The sequence below is a fragment of the Salvia miltiorrhiza genome, unplaced genomic scaffold (genome assembly GCF_028751815.1).
Source record: "Salvia miltiorrhiza cultivar Shanhuang (shh) unplaced genomic scaffold, IMPLAD_Smil_shh original_scaffold_358, whole genome shotgun sequence".
NCBI classification, from domain to species: Eukaryota; Viridiplantae; Streptophyta; class Magnoliopsida; order Lamiales; family Lamiaceae; genus Salvia; species Salvia miltiorrhiza.
This window is the reverse complement of record NW_026651535.1, coordinates 251,328-270,058: the sequence shown is the minus strand read 5'-3', so window position 1 is coordinate 270,058 and position 18,731 is coordinate 251,328. Positions and strand designations below refer to the sequence as shown.

Genomic DNA, 18,731 nt, shown 5'->3' with positions numbered 1-18,731 from the left:
TGCACCTTTTTTTTTTCCATTGAGTGATATCTCTTTATTTGTTTTTTGGTTAGTATAATTTAATTCTTTTGTTTGGACTATATCATTTTTTTTTAATTCCTTAAGATTGTTAAAATACAATTTTGAACCTCACCAAATGACGTTGAATACTTTACTTAATATCGCCATTTTTAGGATCTCATTTTAAGAATGATAAAAATCATGCAACTATTTATACAAAATTCGTTCAAACAATTTAACAAACAGTTGGCGTGCGTTAAATCTCTTTTAATTAATAATCTTATTTAATAATTTAAATTTTAAATAACACAAAAAATATTATTCAATTATTTACAAGTATTAATCTTACTACATTATTAGTGTAAAACAATAAAAAATATAATTTTCGAAACAAATAATGTGTATAGAAACAAATCTATGATTATTTTTAAAAGAATCCCTAAATATGTGGAAACAAATAAATAAAACATAATTTTCAAAAGAAAATAAATAATTTAATCTTCATAAAAAAAATTAATTTTGAAAAAAATAATAGCTGGAAAATCTAGGATTATTTTAACAAGAAACACTAAATTATTGGTAACAAATAAATAACAATATTTTTAAACAAATAAATTAAAAACAATCCGGAATAAAAAATCATATAAGTTCAAATTATACGGTGTATATAAATTTCAGAAATAAGAAACAGTAAAATAAGGAAATAAATAACCGAAAATTTAGGAAACAAAAAAACTTCCATTTTGGAAATCATATAACCGAAAATTTAGGAAGCAAAAAAACTTGCATTTTGGAAATCATATAACCGAAAAAAAAAAACTCAATAATACAAGGGATAAATTAGTAAACACAAAAATCCTTCAAAACCGGTCCATTTGGGCTAAAGGAAAAAAAATCGATTTTTTGCAAGTGTTCAGGACACCGGGTGTTCAAATATCATCACCCTAATATAATTTCATAAGAAAAATATACACAATACATCAAATAATATATATATATATATATATATATATATAAAGAAAAATATGCGGTTCGACCCTTGAACCAACCCTTCTCTACCTCTTCATATATCGATTATAGTTCACCTTCTCTACCTGTACATCATGACCCGCCAATTCAGACCCTGAATCTGCAGTTGGATATTGAAGTTATAGGGGCAAATATTTTTGTGGCTTGCTTTGCCTCCGTGCTTGACAAGAAACATGCCCTCTTGGGGGGACCATGGCACTTTTTCCAGGATCTATTGCTCTTCTCAGAATTGGAGGGTTTCCAAAGCCCGTCTGATGTACGGTTTGAGGAGTTCACGGGGTGGGTACAGTGCCATAACCTCCCAGTCGCTTGTATGCACCCTGATGTCATAAGGCGGATTGGTGAACAGATTGGTGTGGTCGAGGAAGTTGATTTGGGAAGTGGAGGTTTGTGCATGGGGAGATTTGCACGTATGCGAGTCCGATGGGCTTTGAATAATCCTCTAAAGAGATGTGTACGGTTGCTTCCTGATGGAGAGATGATGGGCGCTATTATTCTCCTACTGTATGAAAAATTACCAAATTTTTGTTTTGGTTGCGGCAAAATTGGGCACCTTTTTCGCTATTGTGAGGATGGAACAATGCTCAAAGGTGGAGAGCTGAAATATGGGACGTGGCTTATGGCGCCTAAGCCAGCTGAAGTGCGGCGAAAGACACAGTTTGGGGCACAGCAGCGAGTCCAAGAACATGGAAAACAACAGCTTAAGCAGTATTCTAATGCTAGTAGTTCAGGGGATAATAATAGAGTGTCGAGTAAAAATAAGAATGTACAGGCGTCAAAGGCTATCGAGGAGATGGAGGATACGGGGATGTCGGGAATTCAACCTGGAAAGAATGTGGATTCTGCCACAAATGGCGTGGGTGTAGAAGTGCAGAAGGGTGAAAAACAAAAAGAGCAGGAGTTTTTGGGGAGAGAGACGACCGAGCTGGGCAATACTAGGGAAGGGAGTTTGAGTTTGGTGGTGGGTGAGAAGCAAGTGATGGGTAATGGAGAGGACACAATACAAAAGAGTATGAGAGATGAGGGAGATAAGGAGGATAGGGAGAGGAGGGGAGGGAAATCTAGGAGTTGGAAGAGAAGGGCGAGGGCTGGGGAAGAGGTGTTTGGAGGGAGAGGAGAACGGGGGCGAGGAGGCCGAGGGTGTAACCCGTCTGGCTATCGCATAAGGGAGAGGACAGATCTTGGAGAGAAGGAAGATATGCATCAACGGGAGGACTACTTTGAGACTACTGAAGAAGAGGAGATTTTGACTAAGAAAAGGAAGGGGGGACCGACTGACCTGGCGGAGTTGGGCTCTCCAATAAACAAAATTAGCCGCTTGGATGACAATGGTGACAATTTTAATGCAATAACGGCGGAGGCTGTGGGACAGCCCCGCCGAGCACAATGAGTTGCCTTGTTTGGAATGCTCGGGGATTGGGAAGCCCCCGTGCATTCCACGAGCTTCGGTGTCTTATCACCGAGACTTCCCCGATGCTTGTCTTTTTGTGTGAGACACGAATGACAACGTCGAAGTGTTCTTTGTGGAGGAGTTTATTAGGTTTTGATGGTTTCTTTGTTGTGGACGCAGTTGGAAAGAGTGGTGGATTAATTCTTATGTGGAGACAACCAATTGATATTCGTATTCTTTCTTACACAGTTGGTCATATTGACTGTATTGGAAGGGTGGATGAAATCCAGTTTCGCTTCACCGGGTTTTATGGACACCCACAAACGGACCAAAGGAAGTTCTCCTGGGATCTTCTTAGGCGTTTAAGTAATCAAGGAGTGGCCAATGACATGCCGTGGTTAGTTGGTGGTGATTTTAATGAAATTCTTTCTTTATCTGAGAAATTGGGAGGACGTACAAGACCACCCGGGCAAATGGGCAGATTTTCAGATACTTTACTCTATTGTGGACTTCATGAGCTACCAAAATCTGATAAGAGTCCTACTTGGCACGTGCACCGCGATGGGGTGTCGATTATGGAGCGTTTGGATAGATTTGTGTGTAACAGAGAATGGAGTCAGGTCTTTCCTGTTTCTTTGACTGAAACGCGAGATTTCTTTGGCTCTGATCACCGGGCTGTCATGTGCATTTTTGAGGAGGCACAACAGCAGGTTGCTTGCTACGGTGGGAGTCGGTTCCATTTTGAAGAGAAATGGTTTATGGACAAACATTTCGTGCCGGACTTTCTTTGTGAGTGGGAGGCGCTACAAGGGATTGTTGATCTGCCAAAAAAATTAAAATATTGTGAGAAATTCCTACAGAAATGGGCAGGTCAGAAATTCTATGGGTTAAGTAAGCGCATTAAAAAGTTGCGACAGGAGCGAGTTCGTATGATGAGCTCCATTGGTTCTAAGGGACATTCTGAGGCGATTCTTGATATATCACGACAGATTGAAGTGGCAGTGGAGGCGGAGGCCTGTCACTGGAAGCAGCGTGCCCGAGTTAATTGGCTTGCAAATGGTGATCGAAACACAGGTGCGTTTCATACTCAGGCCTCGAAACGGAAAAAACGCAATGAGATTAAAAAGCTGAGGAACACAGCTGGAGAATTTTGCGAGAAAGAGCATGAAAAGGCACAGATTATTCGTGACTATTTTCAGACGCTTTTCTCGACGGCCAGACCCACGAGCAGGGACATTGAGTCAGTATGTTCCAGGATCAGAGAGAGGATTTCACAGGATGAGTTTACCATGCTGTCTAAACCATATGAGGCGGAAGAAGTTCGACGGGCTTTGTTTGACATGCATCCTACGAAAGCGCCGGGGCCGGATGGGTTTTGTGCTCGGTTTTATCAAAAGTTTTGGCCAGCAATGGGACCGTGTATTACTAGTGAGGTCTTGTCTGTGCTTAATGATGAAGCTGATATTGCAGGATGGAATGATACTCTAATTACTTTGATACCAAAAGTTGAGCGTCCTGAGAGAGTTTCGGAATTTCGACCGATAAGTATGTGTAACACTACATATAAAATAGTGTCAAAGGTCATTGTAAATCGTCTACGCTTGGTGCTTGATAGCTTGATTGACCAAGCGCAGAGCGCTTTTATTAAGGGGCGGCAGATAACGGATAATATCCTTATAAGTTTTGAATGCCAACACTGGCTTCGAGCAAGGAAGAAGGGAAAAAAGGGTTTCTCTGCGCTCAAACTTGACATGAGCAAGGCTTATGACCGGGTGGAATGGGATTATCTTGAAGCGGTTTTGAAGCAGCTTGGCTTTCCGAGTAACCTTTGCAACCTCATTATGCGATGTGTAAGATCGGTTTCTTTTTCCTTTTTGCTCAATAGAAAGGTGTATGGGGAGGTGAGGCCGACTAGGGGTTTGCGACAAGGCGATCCCCTCTCGCCTTTCCTTTTTGTGATATGTGCTCAGGGTTTCTCCTCGTTATTCTGTGATTATGAGAGGATGGGGCGCATAAAGGGTGTTCCGATTATTCCCCGACAGCTGAGTATCTCTCATCTCTTTTTTGCCGATGATAGTTTGATCTTTTTTGGAGCTAATGTGAAGGAGGCGGAGGCCATTAAGGAGATTATCAAGAGATATGAACTTGCTTCGGGCCAGCTTGTTAATTTTGATAAATCATCAATCACTTTCAGCCCTAACACTACGCGACAAAGTGAGGATGATGTGAAGAGAAGTTTACAAATAAAGGGAGGAGATGGATTACAGCGATATTTGGGCCTGCCCGCTTTCTCGCTCCGGCAAAAACGCATACAATTTGGGTATTTGGTCGAAAAGATACAAAAGAAGCTTCTTAGTTGGAACCAAAGGGAGCTTTCTTGTGGTGGGAAAGAGGTGCTTATTAAATCAGTGATTCAGGCTATCCCTACTTTTGCGATGCAAGTTTTTAGGCTGCCAGAGTCTATATGTGATGATATCAACAGGTTAACAGCTGGATTTTGGTGGGGCGATAAAGAAGATAGGCGGAAATTACATTGGAAGAAATGGGAAACTATGTGCGTTCCTAAAGAATGGGGTGGCATGGGTTTTCGCAATTTGAGGAGTTTCAATCAAGCTCTTGTGGCAAAACAAGCGTGGCGTCTTCTGTCAAAACCAGAGTCGCTTGTGGCTCGGGTGTTCCGAGCTCGCTACTATAGTCATGGGGATTTTTTATCTGCCCAACCAAAACGTAATGCCTCTTATATTTGGCGCTCCCTCTTGTGGAGTAAACCACTGGTGGAAAAAGGGCTGTGGTGGAGGATCGGTGATGGAAATAGGGTCCGTGTCCTACAAGATGCTTGGGTTGGGGGCCTTCCAACAGGGCGTGTAGCTGGGAAAACTAATGGAGTTGACCAGGAGATGAAAGTGGAGGGACTACTGGATGAAGAAAGGAGTTGGAATGTGGAAATGGTACATGAATTGTTTGATGCACGGGAAGCTGCTGAAATTTTGAAAGTTCCCGTGGGCGAGTGTGGAACGACGGATGCGGTAGGATGGCGGTGTGATGCAAGAGGAATTTTCACTGTGAAGACGGCCTATTTATTGAGCATGGGTTATTATGATTCTCATCCGAATCTCAGCGCTAGGGATAAAAAACTCTGGTCCAGGTTAGTGTGGAATGTCTCGCTACCTCCTAAAGTTAAAGTTTTTATGTGGAGGGCTTTGAATGATGTAATCCCAACTGGTGCAAACTTGAAAACACATAAGGTTCCTGTGGATGGAATTTGCGGGAAGTGCTTTAGTCGATGGGACTCAACGGAGCACGGGCTGATTTATTGTCCTCGAGTGCGAGCTGTGTGGAAGGCTTCCATTTTCTGGAGAGTCTTGAAGGATGCGCAGGGGCTGCATTTAATTGATATTGCTGAGGTGATCTATAAATCTTTTGAGATTGATGAGTATGAGCTATGGTGTTTTACTCTCCATCGCAGCTGGTGCTTCAACTGTGAGGTAGTGCATGGGAACACACCGAGGGAGCAGGCTCCGACCATAATGGACTGCCAAGCGGGACTGGAGTCCTTCCATGCAGCGCAGCCGACGTTTAATGTGGAGAATATTATGGGGCTGCGTTTGGGCAGCAAGAACTGGTTTCCGCCGAAGAAGGGGCGATTTAGGTGTGATGTTGACGCCTTGTTTGATGTGCAGCAAGGAGCTTATGGAGTAGGGGTGGTGGTTCGAGATTTTAATGGAGTTGTGCAGCTCGCGGCGGCGAAAGCAATGAAGCCGAGCTCGAGTTCCCTGCTGATGGAAATAATGGCTGTAGTGACGGGGATTACTTGGTGTCTGGAGTTTGATATTATGCCCGTTGAGATTTATACGGACTCCATGTTGGCGGCAAGAGTGATGGCGTGTCCTGATGAGGAAGGCCAGTTTCTTCCGGATGATATTCTGGATATTCTTTGTGCTGCTCGTTCGTCTTTTCTTTTGAGTGTTAATCATATGTATAGAGAGGCGAATAGAGTTGCTCATAGTCTTGCGCAATTTGCGCGTTCTTGTCAGCAGCCAGTTTGTTGGACTGCTAGTTTACCTCGTTGGCTCCGTGAGGTGCTTGCGGAGGACGTCTTTTAATATATGACACGTCTTTGGTTTCAAAAAAAAAAAAGAACACAAGTAATTGACATAATAAATCACAGGTAGTAAGTATAAAACTAAACTAGAGCACAAGTAATTGAAAATGAAAAAAAAAATGAAAAAATATTTAAAATAATTGAAAACGATAACCGATAGGAATCTAAAAATGATACACACGATCACAAGTGGGAAATTGCATGTTTGTTTGACTATGTTTGGAGGTTAATTTTCTGAAAAGAAAAGGCGGAATTCTTTTTAGATATGGCGCAGGGTAAATATCATGAAAATCCATGAAGTATACCATTTTTATCAAAAATATCCTGAAACTTTTAAAATGTTATCTAAACCCTCAAATTATCAGGTTTTTATTAAATATATCATGTATTTATTTCTCAGTCACCAAAAACGTAATGTGGCTCGCCGGATGCCATAATGTAATTTATATTCTATTTATTTTTTTAATTGCAATGGAAAAAATGACGTCGTTTCGTACTATATCATTCTAAAAAAATCCACTCTGAAATTAAAATTCACTTTTATCGTGTTTGAAATTCATGCTAATAACCTAGAATTAAAGATAAACACGATAGAATATGGTACGAAACGAAGTCGTTTTTGCCATGTCATTTAAAAAAAAGAATATAAATTACATTGTGGCATCCACCGAGCCACATCACGTTTCTACTGACCAAAAAATAGATGCAAGATATATTTGATAAAAAACATGATAGTTTGAGGATTTAGAAAATATTTCGAAAGTTTCAGGGTATTTTTGATAAAATATGTATAGTTCATGAAATTTTATGATATTTACCCAAAAAATAATTTATTAACTGACTGTAATTTCGTGTTATAGTTAAATTTTGGGTTTTCTAAATATTATGAAATCGGTGACAAATATAAATTTTGATATTTTTTGAAAATTATCTCAAATTTAAATTCCGATCAAATCTATATCTATATATGAAAACACAATTTGTGACAATTTTGTACTAAAATCATCAATTGAAGGCAATGATAAAAGTTAATAAAAATGTGAGAGGAGAGATAAATCCCACTATAACCCAAATATAGGGAATAACCGAAAAAAGAGGGAGGAAAGAGAAAGGGGGAGAGAGTAGGAGAATAAAAAGAAAATGTTTAATATTTAAAAAATTTAATTAACATAATGTATTTGTTATAATTTATTTTAAATTATTTTTATCATAATTTTTAATTTAAGATGTATATTGAATATTGTTTTATGAATAAAAAAATATGTAATATAAAGATCATAACTTCCAAAAGAATGTTGTTTCACTCTTTATTTATTTATTAACAATAGTCAAATTTGTTTCATAATTTTTTTCAATATAAATCTTAATTAAAGCTTATGACAAAATATTTAATTTGATAAAAAGATAATCAAAAATAGATTTGGAACAATTTATGATTATTTAAAATTTCAGAGTAAATATTTTTTTAAGGGTTAAAGTGCAAATTCACCTTTGAAGTAGAGGCCCCTAGAGCGTTTATATACTCATTCTTAACTCTGGCGCAAACACCTCCTCATAGTCCAAGAAAAGGATGCAATTAAACCCAGACCTCTAACGTCGTTAAGCGCTGTTAAACGTCTGGGTTTAATTGCACCCTCTACTTCAGGGGTGGATCTGCACCTTAATCTTTTTTTTTTTCAATTTCGGCAACCCACCTCCGACATCAGCTTAGCCGCCTCCGTACTCATCGACTCCGACTTGCACCTTGTCAGCTCGCATACACCCAATCTCTTGATCGTCGATGCTGTTGTGCGGAGCGATGAAGAAGCTGGTGGCGTTGCTCATGTCGACGGTGGGTAGTCGACGACCAAGAAATTGGACGTGTGTGAGTTGACAAAGTGCAAATCCGAGCCGATGAGTACTGAGGCGGCTAAGCTGATGCCGAAGATGGGTTGTCGAAATTGGAAAAAAAAAAAAAGTTAAGGTGCAGATCCACCCCTGAAGTAGAGGATGCAATTAAACCCAGACGTTTAACGACACTTAACGACGTTAGAGGTCTGGGTTTAATTGCACCCTTTTCTTGGATGGGGAGGTATTTGCGCCAAAGTCGAGAATGAGGGGATAAACGCTCTAGGGGCCTCTACTTTATGAGTGGATCTGCACCTTAACCCTTTTTTTTAATCTCAATTTTCCTCTCTCATTAATATTAAACATATACTATATTATTTTTTTCTTTTATTTCTTTTTATAATAATTTTATTTTGAAGTTTTAAATAATTATAACTTAATCGTTCATAATTTATTTAAAATTATTTTTATACCAAATTAGAGATCTTGTCATTGTATTTAATTTAAGATGCATATTGAATATTTTTTTATGAAAAGAAAAATATAGTAGTATAATATAATTTTTTTTATATATAGAACCAAATAAGATTATCTCCCAACAAAATATTATTTCACCATTCATATGTTTAAAGTAAAATTTTCTCTCTTCCTCTTCCATAAATGCTGAACATTGTGTTATTTATTTATTTAGTTTTCATATTAATTTTATTGTATTTTCTATATTTGGTTAGATATCTATATATATAATACTCCCCCGTCCCTCAAAAATTTGCCCCAAGGGAAGCGGCATGAGTTTTAAATGATTGTAATTGTAAAATTGATGGTGAAACCATGTACAAAAATAGAAGGTAAAGAGATTGGGGCAAACTTTTGAGGGGCACCTAAAAAAGAAAATTATGACAAACTTTTTAGGGACGAAGAGAGTATTTTTTTAACGAAACTAAAGAGAATGAAATCATTTTGATTTAATTTAGATCTCTTTAATGTTAAAATATTTGCTTAAAAGTTCAATTTGTATTAATTCTAATATAAATTTGTAGATAAATAATTAGTTGTCTGTATACAAATTTTAATATTTACTTATATAAACATATTCTTTTATTTTTTTTCTCAATTATATTGTGTATAGATATAGATTTGCTTATATTTTGTAACTATTTAATATTTATATTTATTTATTTATTTAAATATATATTCGTCGTGCATCGCACGGGTGACGTACTAGCTAGTTGAATTTGATCGGACACCGGATTTTAATACATGGCATGAACAGCCACAGTTGACTATAAATTTATACTATAGTCAAATTTCTATTTATTTCCTATATATGAAATTGATGACAAAATACACACAATTTAGTGATTTACTATCTTTTGAAATTTACCGAACTTTTAAGTACATGATATGAACGATCACAATTGGCTGTTTACTTTGAATTATACATGGCATGAACTGATGAACATAAATTTTCTTAGGGTAACAACGTTGTATTGAATTTCTTAGGGGGAAAACGCTCTTTCTTTACTCTTTGAATTATATTGTCCATTGCTCTGATAAAATCGTGGGACACTGTGACCACGATCATGCTTTTCACAACTCTTTTTTTTATTTGTTTATTTGTTTTTTTTTTTTTTACTTTCATCGCTTTTTTACTACAAATAGAAATAATTTTTGGTTGTTGTTCACCGCGTGAAGTGAGAAGAGAGTAAACATAGATGTCTTTTTACTAAGAAATTCAATATGACATTGTTCCCCTAAAAAATTCAATAATTCATGTTCATGCCACATATAATTCCAAGTAAGCAACCAATTGTAATCCTTCATGCCACGTATAAAAATTTTAGTGCTAGATTAGATTCATTTTGGTTGAAATTTGAATTCAGGACATGTTTCAAAATGTATCAAAGTTTATGTATTTTGTAACCAATTTCATAATGTAAGAAAAAAATTAAAACACAAATTTTGACTATAGTATATGAATTTATGGACAATAAACTCAAAAATAAAAAGGTATTCATTAACTAAAAAATAAAAAGGTATTAGTAAGGAAAAAAAAGCATAGAAGTTGTTTGATTTCTATTAAATTTATTAGATCACAAACAGTAGATTGTATATTGTAATTTGTTTGAAGAGTATATGCGAGAACGTTTAACTATATACCTATTACGATTACATATTACATATGATTATTATTTTTAATAAAGAGATGAAGATTGTAAAAATGGTAAAATTTGAACCATAAATCTCATAGCTTAGAAATCGAAGTTTGCATCGTTTGGATATATAATCACACATACATGGGAATTAATATATACCAAAGTGTTGCTTATTAATTTGATTTTGAGTAAATATCAATTTATGTCTAAACGTTTTGCGAACTTTTAATAATGTTCCAACCTTGAATTCCAACATTTCAATAATTTTCTACTAATGTTCTTTCGGTGGAATTCCGGTGTGCTTTTCAAATTTTTTATTAATATCATATCGAATTAAATAAAAAATCATAATTCACTATAATCAAGTTCATTCATATTCTTATTTTCATTCTCATATAAGAGAAAATTAAAAACCACGAGTTTGCAAGTTTAATTTCTACCGACAACATTTTAACTAATACTACTACTTTAGTTCGGATTGGTTTGCTTCACCCAGTCCTTTAATAACACTTATTTTCATTCTCATTTCCAGTCCTTTAATAACACTTATTTTCATTCTCATTTCATTTATAGAATAAAATAGCTTTTGATTTATCACCCTTTTGTTATATATGGAACAAAAGTTGATTTGGCCTGGTCTAATGGTGAATTGATGAATTCATGACTAGAAGACTTGTGCATTTTTTAGAATTCGTAATTAAAATCAATCTTTCACTTACATTTTTATATAAATCAATTCAACAAAACGAGGTTACTAACTTTATCATCCTAATGTGCTCAAAGGGACACCAAACGGTGCGACCTCCTGTCTGTGAACAGTGATGTCTCGGGTTCAAACCACACTGCTCCCCCAAGTTCCCAAAGTAAAAAAAAATAAAATTTATCATCGTAATAACTAATAAGTAATACGGACGAGCATTTTTTTTTTTGGAAATTCGTAATTCCTTTATATCTTAATGGAAATTAAAATAATTATTCACTACAATTAACTACATTTTTTATGTCGTCGAATTCTTAAAAATGAGGCTACTGGCTTTATCATCCTAGTATGTTTAGTACGTATGAACGTATTGATTCGTTTAATTGATAAAACAAATATTCTTGGTTCTTTCATTATATCGTGTTTACTATCATGGTATTCGCACTCTGATTTATTTAGATATACACATTATATTAATCATAATTGAAGAGGGAGGTTGAGATTCGTACCCAAATCATTCATCCTTATTAAATGGAAGGAATACTACTGAGGTAGTATAATACTTGGGTGAAGATTGATTACACACAATTCGTTGGACTTAATTCAAATGTAAACGGATTTGTTTGCCATACCTACGGCTACGGTTATTTGATCTTAATAGCTTTAGAAATTACTAGAATTTTAGCAATTAATGCTCACTAATAGTTACTCTCAAGTGATGTCCCGATTCAAATCCCACTGCTCCCCTCCCCATTTTCCCAAGTCAAAAAAAAAAAAAAAATAATTACTCTCAAAAAAATATGCTCACTAATAGTTATCACAATTTAATAATCCTTATAACTCGGGCTGAGTTTTAAAAGGTAAAAGATTTAAAGAATAATTAGGAACTCATTTAATCTGCCATTTGAGCTTTAATGGCACCAATGCAATTAATTTGAAGATATTTTATACTACTAGATCACAAAGAATAATTTAATACTTTATTGCATATAGATTTATACTTAATAAATATATTGAAAAGATTACTTTATATACATATGTGATGTATATAATCACATAGTATAATGTTTGAGGGGATATAAATCTAATATTTGTGATGTGTTATTACTTATTAGTATTATGAGTAGTGCTATTTGGACAAAATTTGTCCTAACAAAAAAAAGTTATTGTTATTGTTTTGTACATATTGTAGTTATATATATATGTATATATATATTACAACATTTTTTTGATTTTTTGTTATTTTTCTTTTGTAGTTTTTGTACTCTAAAATAATAAAAATAAAAAAGTTATTAAAAAATGACAAAAAATTGCAATATGAAGAAAATAATAAAATTAGATAAATTCATTTTTATTTTGAACTAAATTTTTTAAATAAATTTATTTTATAAAGTATTTAAACATATTTTATCCGAACAAATTTTTGTCCAAATAGTATTATTATTATTATTATTATTATTATTATTATTATTATTATTATTATTATTAGTATTATTGAAGCCTCGCTTAAAAGTTTAAAACCCCAAAATCCCTAGGGTTTATCTCCCCCTTTTCCAGCGCGCCCTATCTCATTCTCAAATCTCACGCAGTTTAAGTTCAAGGTACGCATCGAATTCCTCACATGAAAGTCATCTCTTATTTTTCTTTTCGTTATCGGCTGGAAACTGGAATTCAATTCGTAAATTTGAGCTGAGATTCGGAAGTGTGTGTGTGTGTTTACAGGTGAAAGATGGGCGAAGTAAAAGACAACGAAGTCTACGAGGAAGAGCTTCTCGACTACGAGGAAGAAGAGGAGAAAGCCCCTGACTCCGTCAACGGCAAGCCCGCCGGAGAGACCGTCAAAAAGTAATTTCTTTTTGCGCTAAGTTGAAAGTTTGATTTCTGTTTGGTTGATTAGTAGCTGTTTGTGTTGAATAATGATTGTTGATTTATCTGTAAATGCATAAATCGCGAAACTTTTACTAGATTGGGTGAGTAGGGGCGTGGGGTTGCTTGTGGAATCGAGTCTAGTGAAGATTTATAGTCTTTAGGCGCGTGGTTCGTGGGAGATCTAGAAATGTGAAAGTAGAGATTTGAGAACTCCTTAGGTGCGTGTCCAACTGATTAATTTTGGGAAATCCAGTGATACTGATGGAAGGTGGGTCGAGGATGCTTTTCTAATTAAGTTAGAAAGAGTAGCTCTGTAAAGTTTGTATCTTTGTGGGTGATTTTGCTTTCTTTGATGGTTTCAGTAACTTCTCACATCTATGAAAGAAATAAACAAAGACTCTGTGTGCGTGCTCCCTGCATAGTTGCTAAAATTTCAAAGATGTAGCTGTTGGTTTGGGTTGGGGTGGGGGTGGGGGTTGTATATTTTCATCCATGTTTGCCCTTAATTTGACTGCAAAATCACGTTCCTTGCATTGTAATTGATGAATTTACTCATTTAGTGACTTCCTTGCTACTTGGCTTATCTTTTTAATGTATTCTTTTGGTCAATGCAGGGGTTATGTGGGGATCCATAGCTCGGGTTTCAGAGATTTTTTGTTGAAGCCAGAGCTTCTTCGAGCTATTGTGGATTCCGGGTTTGAACATCCTTCTGAAGGTAGAACGCCATATCCATTGTTTGAAATTTATAAATACTTTTCAAATGAAGATGACATAGCACAACTTGATTAGCTTCTTGATTGCTGGCAAATTTTACTCCAAAAGTTCACCAAAATAAATACTTCTAAGTTCTAAGAAAATTAGCTTCTGGAGCACTGGTATGTTTTGCTCCGAATGGTTCACCGAAAATTATTTTACCTTCTTTGACCTGGTTGGTTAACCAAAAAACTATTTTGAAGCATTGATATAACATCCAGAATTTTTTTACCCCATGGGTATGAAGATAATTTCGTGATGTAGGGCTTTGCAGGTTAATTACTTGTAATTCTCCATGACAATCTGTGTCTTCGGTTTCCGTTTAAAGTTGTTTCCCATCCCAGTTTGTAGCTTTCCTTTTCTGTATGCCATTGTGTTGTTCCTTTATGGAAAAGATCTTGTCAGCATATTATGCACATATGATTTTTGTACCTTACAGATACTGTGTAAGGTTGTATTTACATGAGCGTTTTGTTAACTAACTAACCATCTGTTTATTTTTCTTTTTTCAGGTAACAATTATTCTGATTATCTTGATTTCCATCCGAAAATTGGTCTAGTTAACCACTTTCAATTAAATGACTCTTGAAGAACATATTTACTGATTGAGGATTCCTACTTTCGGATTTTCTTTGTACTTCTCAGTGCAACATGAATGTATACCTCAAGCTATCCTAGGAATGGATGTTATTTGTCAAGCGAAGTCTGGGATGGGAAAAACTGCTGTCTTCGTTCTCTCTACCTTACAGCAGATTGAACCAGTTTCTGGCCAAGTAGCTGCGCTTGTCCTCTGCCATACAAGAGAACTAGCATATCAGGTACCTTGGAGATGCATATTCATGGTTTGACATCAAGTTTAGCAGATTATACCCATGAACAAATGTAAATTCCTGTGCTTGATGTAGAAGTCAAATTCCCTAATTATTTTAATCTTGCTTTTTGGCAGATTTGCAATGAGTTTGAGCGATTTAGCACCTATCTGCCTGATCTGAAAGTTGCTGTGTTCTATGGTGGTGTCAACATTAAGACCCACAAGGATTTACTGAAGAATGAATGCCCCCATATTGTTGTAGGAACACCTGGAAGGATATTATCTCTTGCTAGAGATAAGGATCTTGGTTTGAAAAACGTGAGGCACTTCATTCTTGATGAGTGTGATAAGATGCTCGAGTCACTTGGTATGTTTGTTTTTCTATTGAGTTAGTAAAATAAGCAACTATGATATCATACTTAAATAGTGACTTTTTATCAGACATGAGAAGAGATGTTCAAGAGATTTTCAAGATGACCCCTCATGATAAGCAAGTGATGATGTTCTCAGCTACTCTTAGTAAGGATATTCGTCCTGTTTGCAAGAAGTTCATGCAAGATGTAATTTCCTTTGACCTTATTCTCTTAGTCTTGGATATATAACTTATTTGTATTCATGCAGCACTCTTGAATGTTTTGTGATCTTAATTAACTCTGGGGATTGGTGGTGGTTGAGGCCTGAGGGTGTTAAAGAATTTGAGTTCTTGTCACCGAAGGTAATTGGACATCGTTGAATCCTAAAAACCAATCAGATGAGCAGATGATTCTGCAATTAGTTCAAGTATTTGCCATTGTGGTTGCTATTACTTAATGGATATCATTCAACCCTATAAACCAATAGGATGAGCAAATGAGGCTACCATTAGAACAAGTACATATTTGTAATTGGGTTTGGATATTCATGTCAGATGAACATTGGGTAATTTAAGTTAGAACATCTGTGAGTAGTTGTAAATGTAGTTTGAGAAATTTGGTTGGTACCTGCTTGTTCTTTGCTCAACTTTTGATTCAACTTTGTGTGGATCCTTCTCCATTTGCAGCCAATGGAAATTTATGTGGATGATGAAGCAAAATTGACACTTCATGGGCTTGTACAGGTACAATGACTTGCATAGTTATGGAGCATATATGTTATTGTTTGCCTGTTAATGAAGTGCTTTGTAATTATGTTCTTTGGTTTCTTTTCCAGCATTACATCAAGCTGACAGATATGGAGAAGAACCGGAAGTTAAATGACCTTCTTGATGCCCTGGATTTCAACCAGGTTGTCATTTTTGTTAAAAGTGTCAGCCGGGCAGCCGAACTAAACAAGTTGCTTGTAGAGTGCAACTTTCCATCTATATGCATACACTCTGGAATGTCTCAAGAAGAAAGGCAAGTTTATCTTTTAATGATAGCCTAGATGTGTGGTGAAATATTAGTAGGAACTTTTCTTAATTTTTGCTTTCATAGAGTTTAAAACTTCTGGCTGCCTTTTTCAGGTTGACACGCTACAAAGGCTTTAAAGAGGGTTTGAAGAGAATCTTAGTTGCAACTGATTTAGTTGGAAGAGGAATTGACATTGAGCGTGTAAACATCGTCATAAATTATGATATGCCGGATTCTGCAGATACCTACCTACACAGGGTATGTCCATCTCTAGGACTTGATGTTCTTGAATTACTGACATGATTGTGGAGCTGATCACCTTATTAAATTTGCTGCCACTACAGGTTGGCCGAGCTGGTCGATTTGGCACCAAAGGGCTTGCAATTACGTTTGTATCATCGGCATCAGATTCTGATGTTCTCAATCAGGTAAAATACCACCATGCTGTTCCCCATTTTCCAAGGGCGCCTAGAGTTTTCTGGGTTTAAAATGTGCCCTTTTCCTGGAACAGGTTCAAGAGAGGTTTGAAGTTGATATAAAGGAGCTCCCTGAACAAATTGATACTGCTACATACAGTATGCCTTATTCTTGTTTTACTCTATATTTGAAACTGCAATCTTCAATAAAGTAGAGTAAAGTCAACTTCATAAGCTATTCTTTTGCTGTCTTGCTATTCTGTTTTAATGTATATTAATTATATCATGATTAAATGCGTTTTCACTAACTGGATTAGTAATAAAAATGTCGATCATTAGTTGATGCAATGTTAACTCTTTGAACAAATGCTACATGAGTTTGTGACTTTGAAGTTATTTTTTATATTATTTTCTAGCTGGTAAATGAAGACATTAGATTGAAATTGCTTTATTCTTAAAAATGTGCTTCCAAAACCTTGACGAGTCTAGAAGTTTCGTCTAGCATTCTTTCCTTTCACTTCCCCCATGTCATGCCTATGGTGCTCATTGATTTTAGCCATGTATTCTATTAAAGGCTTGACCAAGTGTGCCTTTTATAGCGAACAACTAGCTGGATAAACTTTTCAATGCTTATAAACCAAATAGAGTTGCAATTGATATCAGTTGTATTTACATGTTATTACCGTTTACTAGCCAGCTTTCCCCACAGTACACAATAAAGAACTTGAAGCGCTCACATGATTTTTAATTCCTTGATTATCATATGCTAGTATTTCTGCAAAAAAAAGTATACCAGTGATTCTTGCTCATTTCTTTCTTTTGTTTTGTTTTGTTTGTTTCATCCAGTGCCGGCTTAATTGCTTGTTCTTTTGAGGAGACGGACACGCAGAATAGTTCCGGTTAGCTTGTTTACACTCTGGTGGTGTAACTGTACTATGAAGAAAGATGTTACTGTAGTTCAGAGAGAGATGGTGGTTGGTTTCCCTTAATCCTTTGAGGGCAAACAAGACTTAATTGTGTAGATTCTGTTGTAGCATTAGCAGTATCAGTGTTAATCTTTTTTCTGTATCTTGGGATTTTGTGCTTGGATTTGTTCACGCTGGATTAATGATGCACTGGATTGATGGTGCATTCTTTTACATGTACTGAGAATTTTTTTGTTGTCGGAGCAGCAGAGATTAATATATTTTCTTTAGACAAAAATGTACTAACATGTGAAAGAATATGATTACTCTAATAAACTCATAAGTTTCTTTTTAGCCAAATCATTTTAAGTGGCAAAGTTAGGTATTCTTGGTCAATTAAATACTCCATTCATCCATAGAAAATAGTCAATTTGGATAGACTAAAATTGGTTTTTAAGCATCACTTATTTAAAGTTTGAAAGATTGGAGCTAAGTGCTTAAGCATCATTTCATTTGAAGCTTAAAAATTCGAAACTAAATTATGAGCATCATTTCATTTGTAGCTTGATAAATCACTTCTAACTTGAGAGCACCATATTATTCATCTTGTATGGAGTTTGAAAGACAATAAGTAAATTTTGAAAATCATCTCATCTAGAACTATAAAGAAGCATATATCTATCATAAATGTTTATCAATTAATTGACTATTTTTTTGGTCCTCGTCTTATTATTGTTCCCAATGTTGTGTTTGTAAACTGGGAAGGTAAGGGCTCATTGTTGTACCTATTTGAATTCTTAGATGGGATCTAACTATGATGGTGGATGGATTTCATTAAAGTCGGTTATTTTTTGGAAGGTAAGAGGCCTAAGGGCTCATTGTTGTGTTTGTTCCCAACGTTTTTCTTTGTCTCGTTTTGATGATGTTTAATATGTTGAAACATTTTTACTTCTAAGTGGGGTGGTGAAAAAGAAGATAAGTTCTTTGCTACGGATTCCATTCTTGCGTTTTATGTGCCTGAGTTGGGTGAGGAAATCAATACAATATTCTTATAATTTCAATACATTTATATCTTAGTTATTTATACTTTATAATATATGATATTGTGTATCTCAAATAATATTGTGTTTTTATTATCTTAACAGGAATAACTGAAGCAGATGTTAAGATGTTGATAACCAATACATTGGATTATTTTTCGTCTTCATAGAGTAGAATTGTATGATCAATTGTGTAGTGTTATTATGTAAAGCTTGTAGTTGTGACATAAATAATGTGCTTTGATATTATTAATAAAGTAAATATTTTTATATAATCGTGTTATATTTTACCCATAATTAAATTTATTTATGACAGAAATAAATATTATTATTTTTTTGCAATCAATTATCAAATGCCACGTAATT

General features: G+C 35.4%; 1 protein-coding gene across 2 annotated transcripts; it reads left to right on the top strand.

Moving 5' to 3' along the window:
* The first annotated feature begins 12,693 nt into the window (after window positions 1–12,693).
* On the top strand, window positions 12,694–17,623 carry LOC131004226 (DEAD-box ATP-dependent RNA helicase 15-like). Of its 2 annotated transcripts, XM_057930864.1 has the most exons (12): window positions 12,694–12,805; window positions 12,927–13,049; window positions 13,688–13,788; window positions 14,472–14,644; window positions 14,773–15,004; window positions 15,079–15,197; window positions 15,677–15,733; window positions 15,826–16,010; window positions 16,118–16,262; window positions 16,349–16,432; window positions 16,516–16,579; window positions 17,267–17,623. In XM_057930864.1, the coding sequence occupies exons 2-12, from the start codon at window positions 12,934–12,936 to the stop codon at window positions 17,275–17,277; spliced, it is 1,287 nt and encodes a 428-aa protein (XP_057786847.1). In that variant the 5' UTR covers window positions 12,694–12,805; window positions 12,927–12,933; the 3' UTR covers window positions 17,278–17,623. The 2 variants fall into 2 exon arrangements, with proteins under 2 accessions (XP_057786847.1, XP_057786846.1); XM_057930863.1 differs by lacking the exon at window positions 17,267–17,623 and having other exon boundaries at window positions 16,516–16,763.
* The last annotated feature ends 1,108 nt before the right edge of the window (window positions 17,624–18,731 follow it).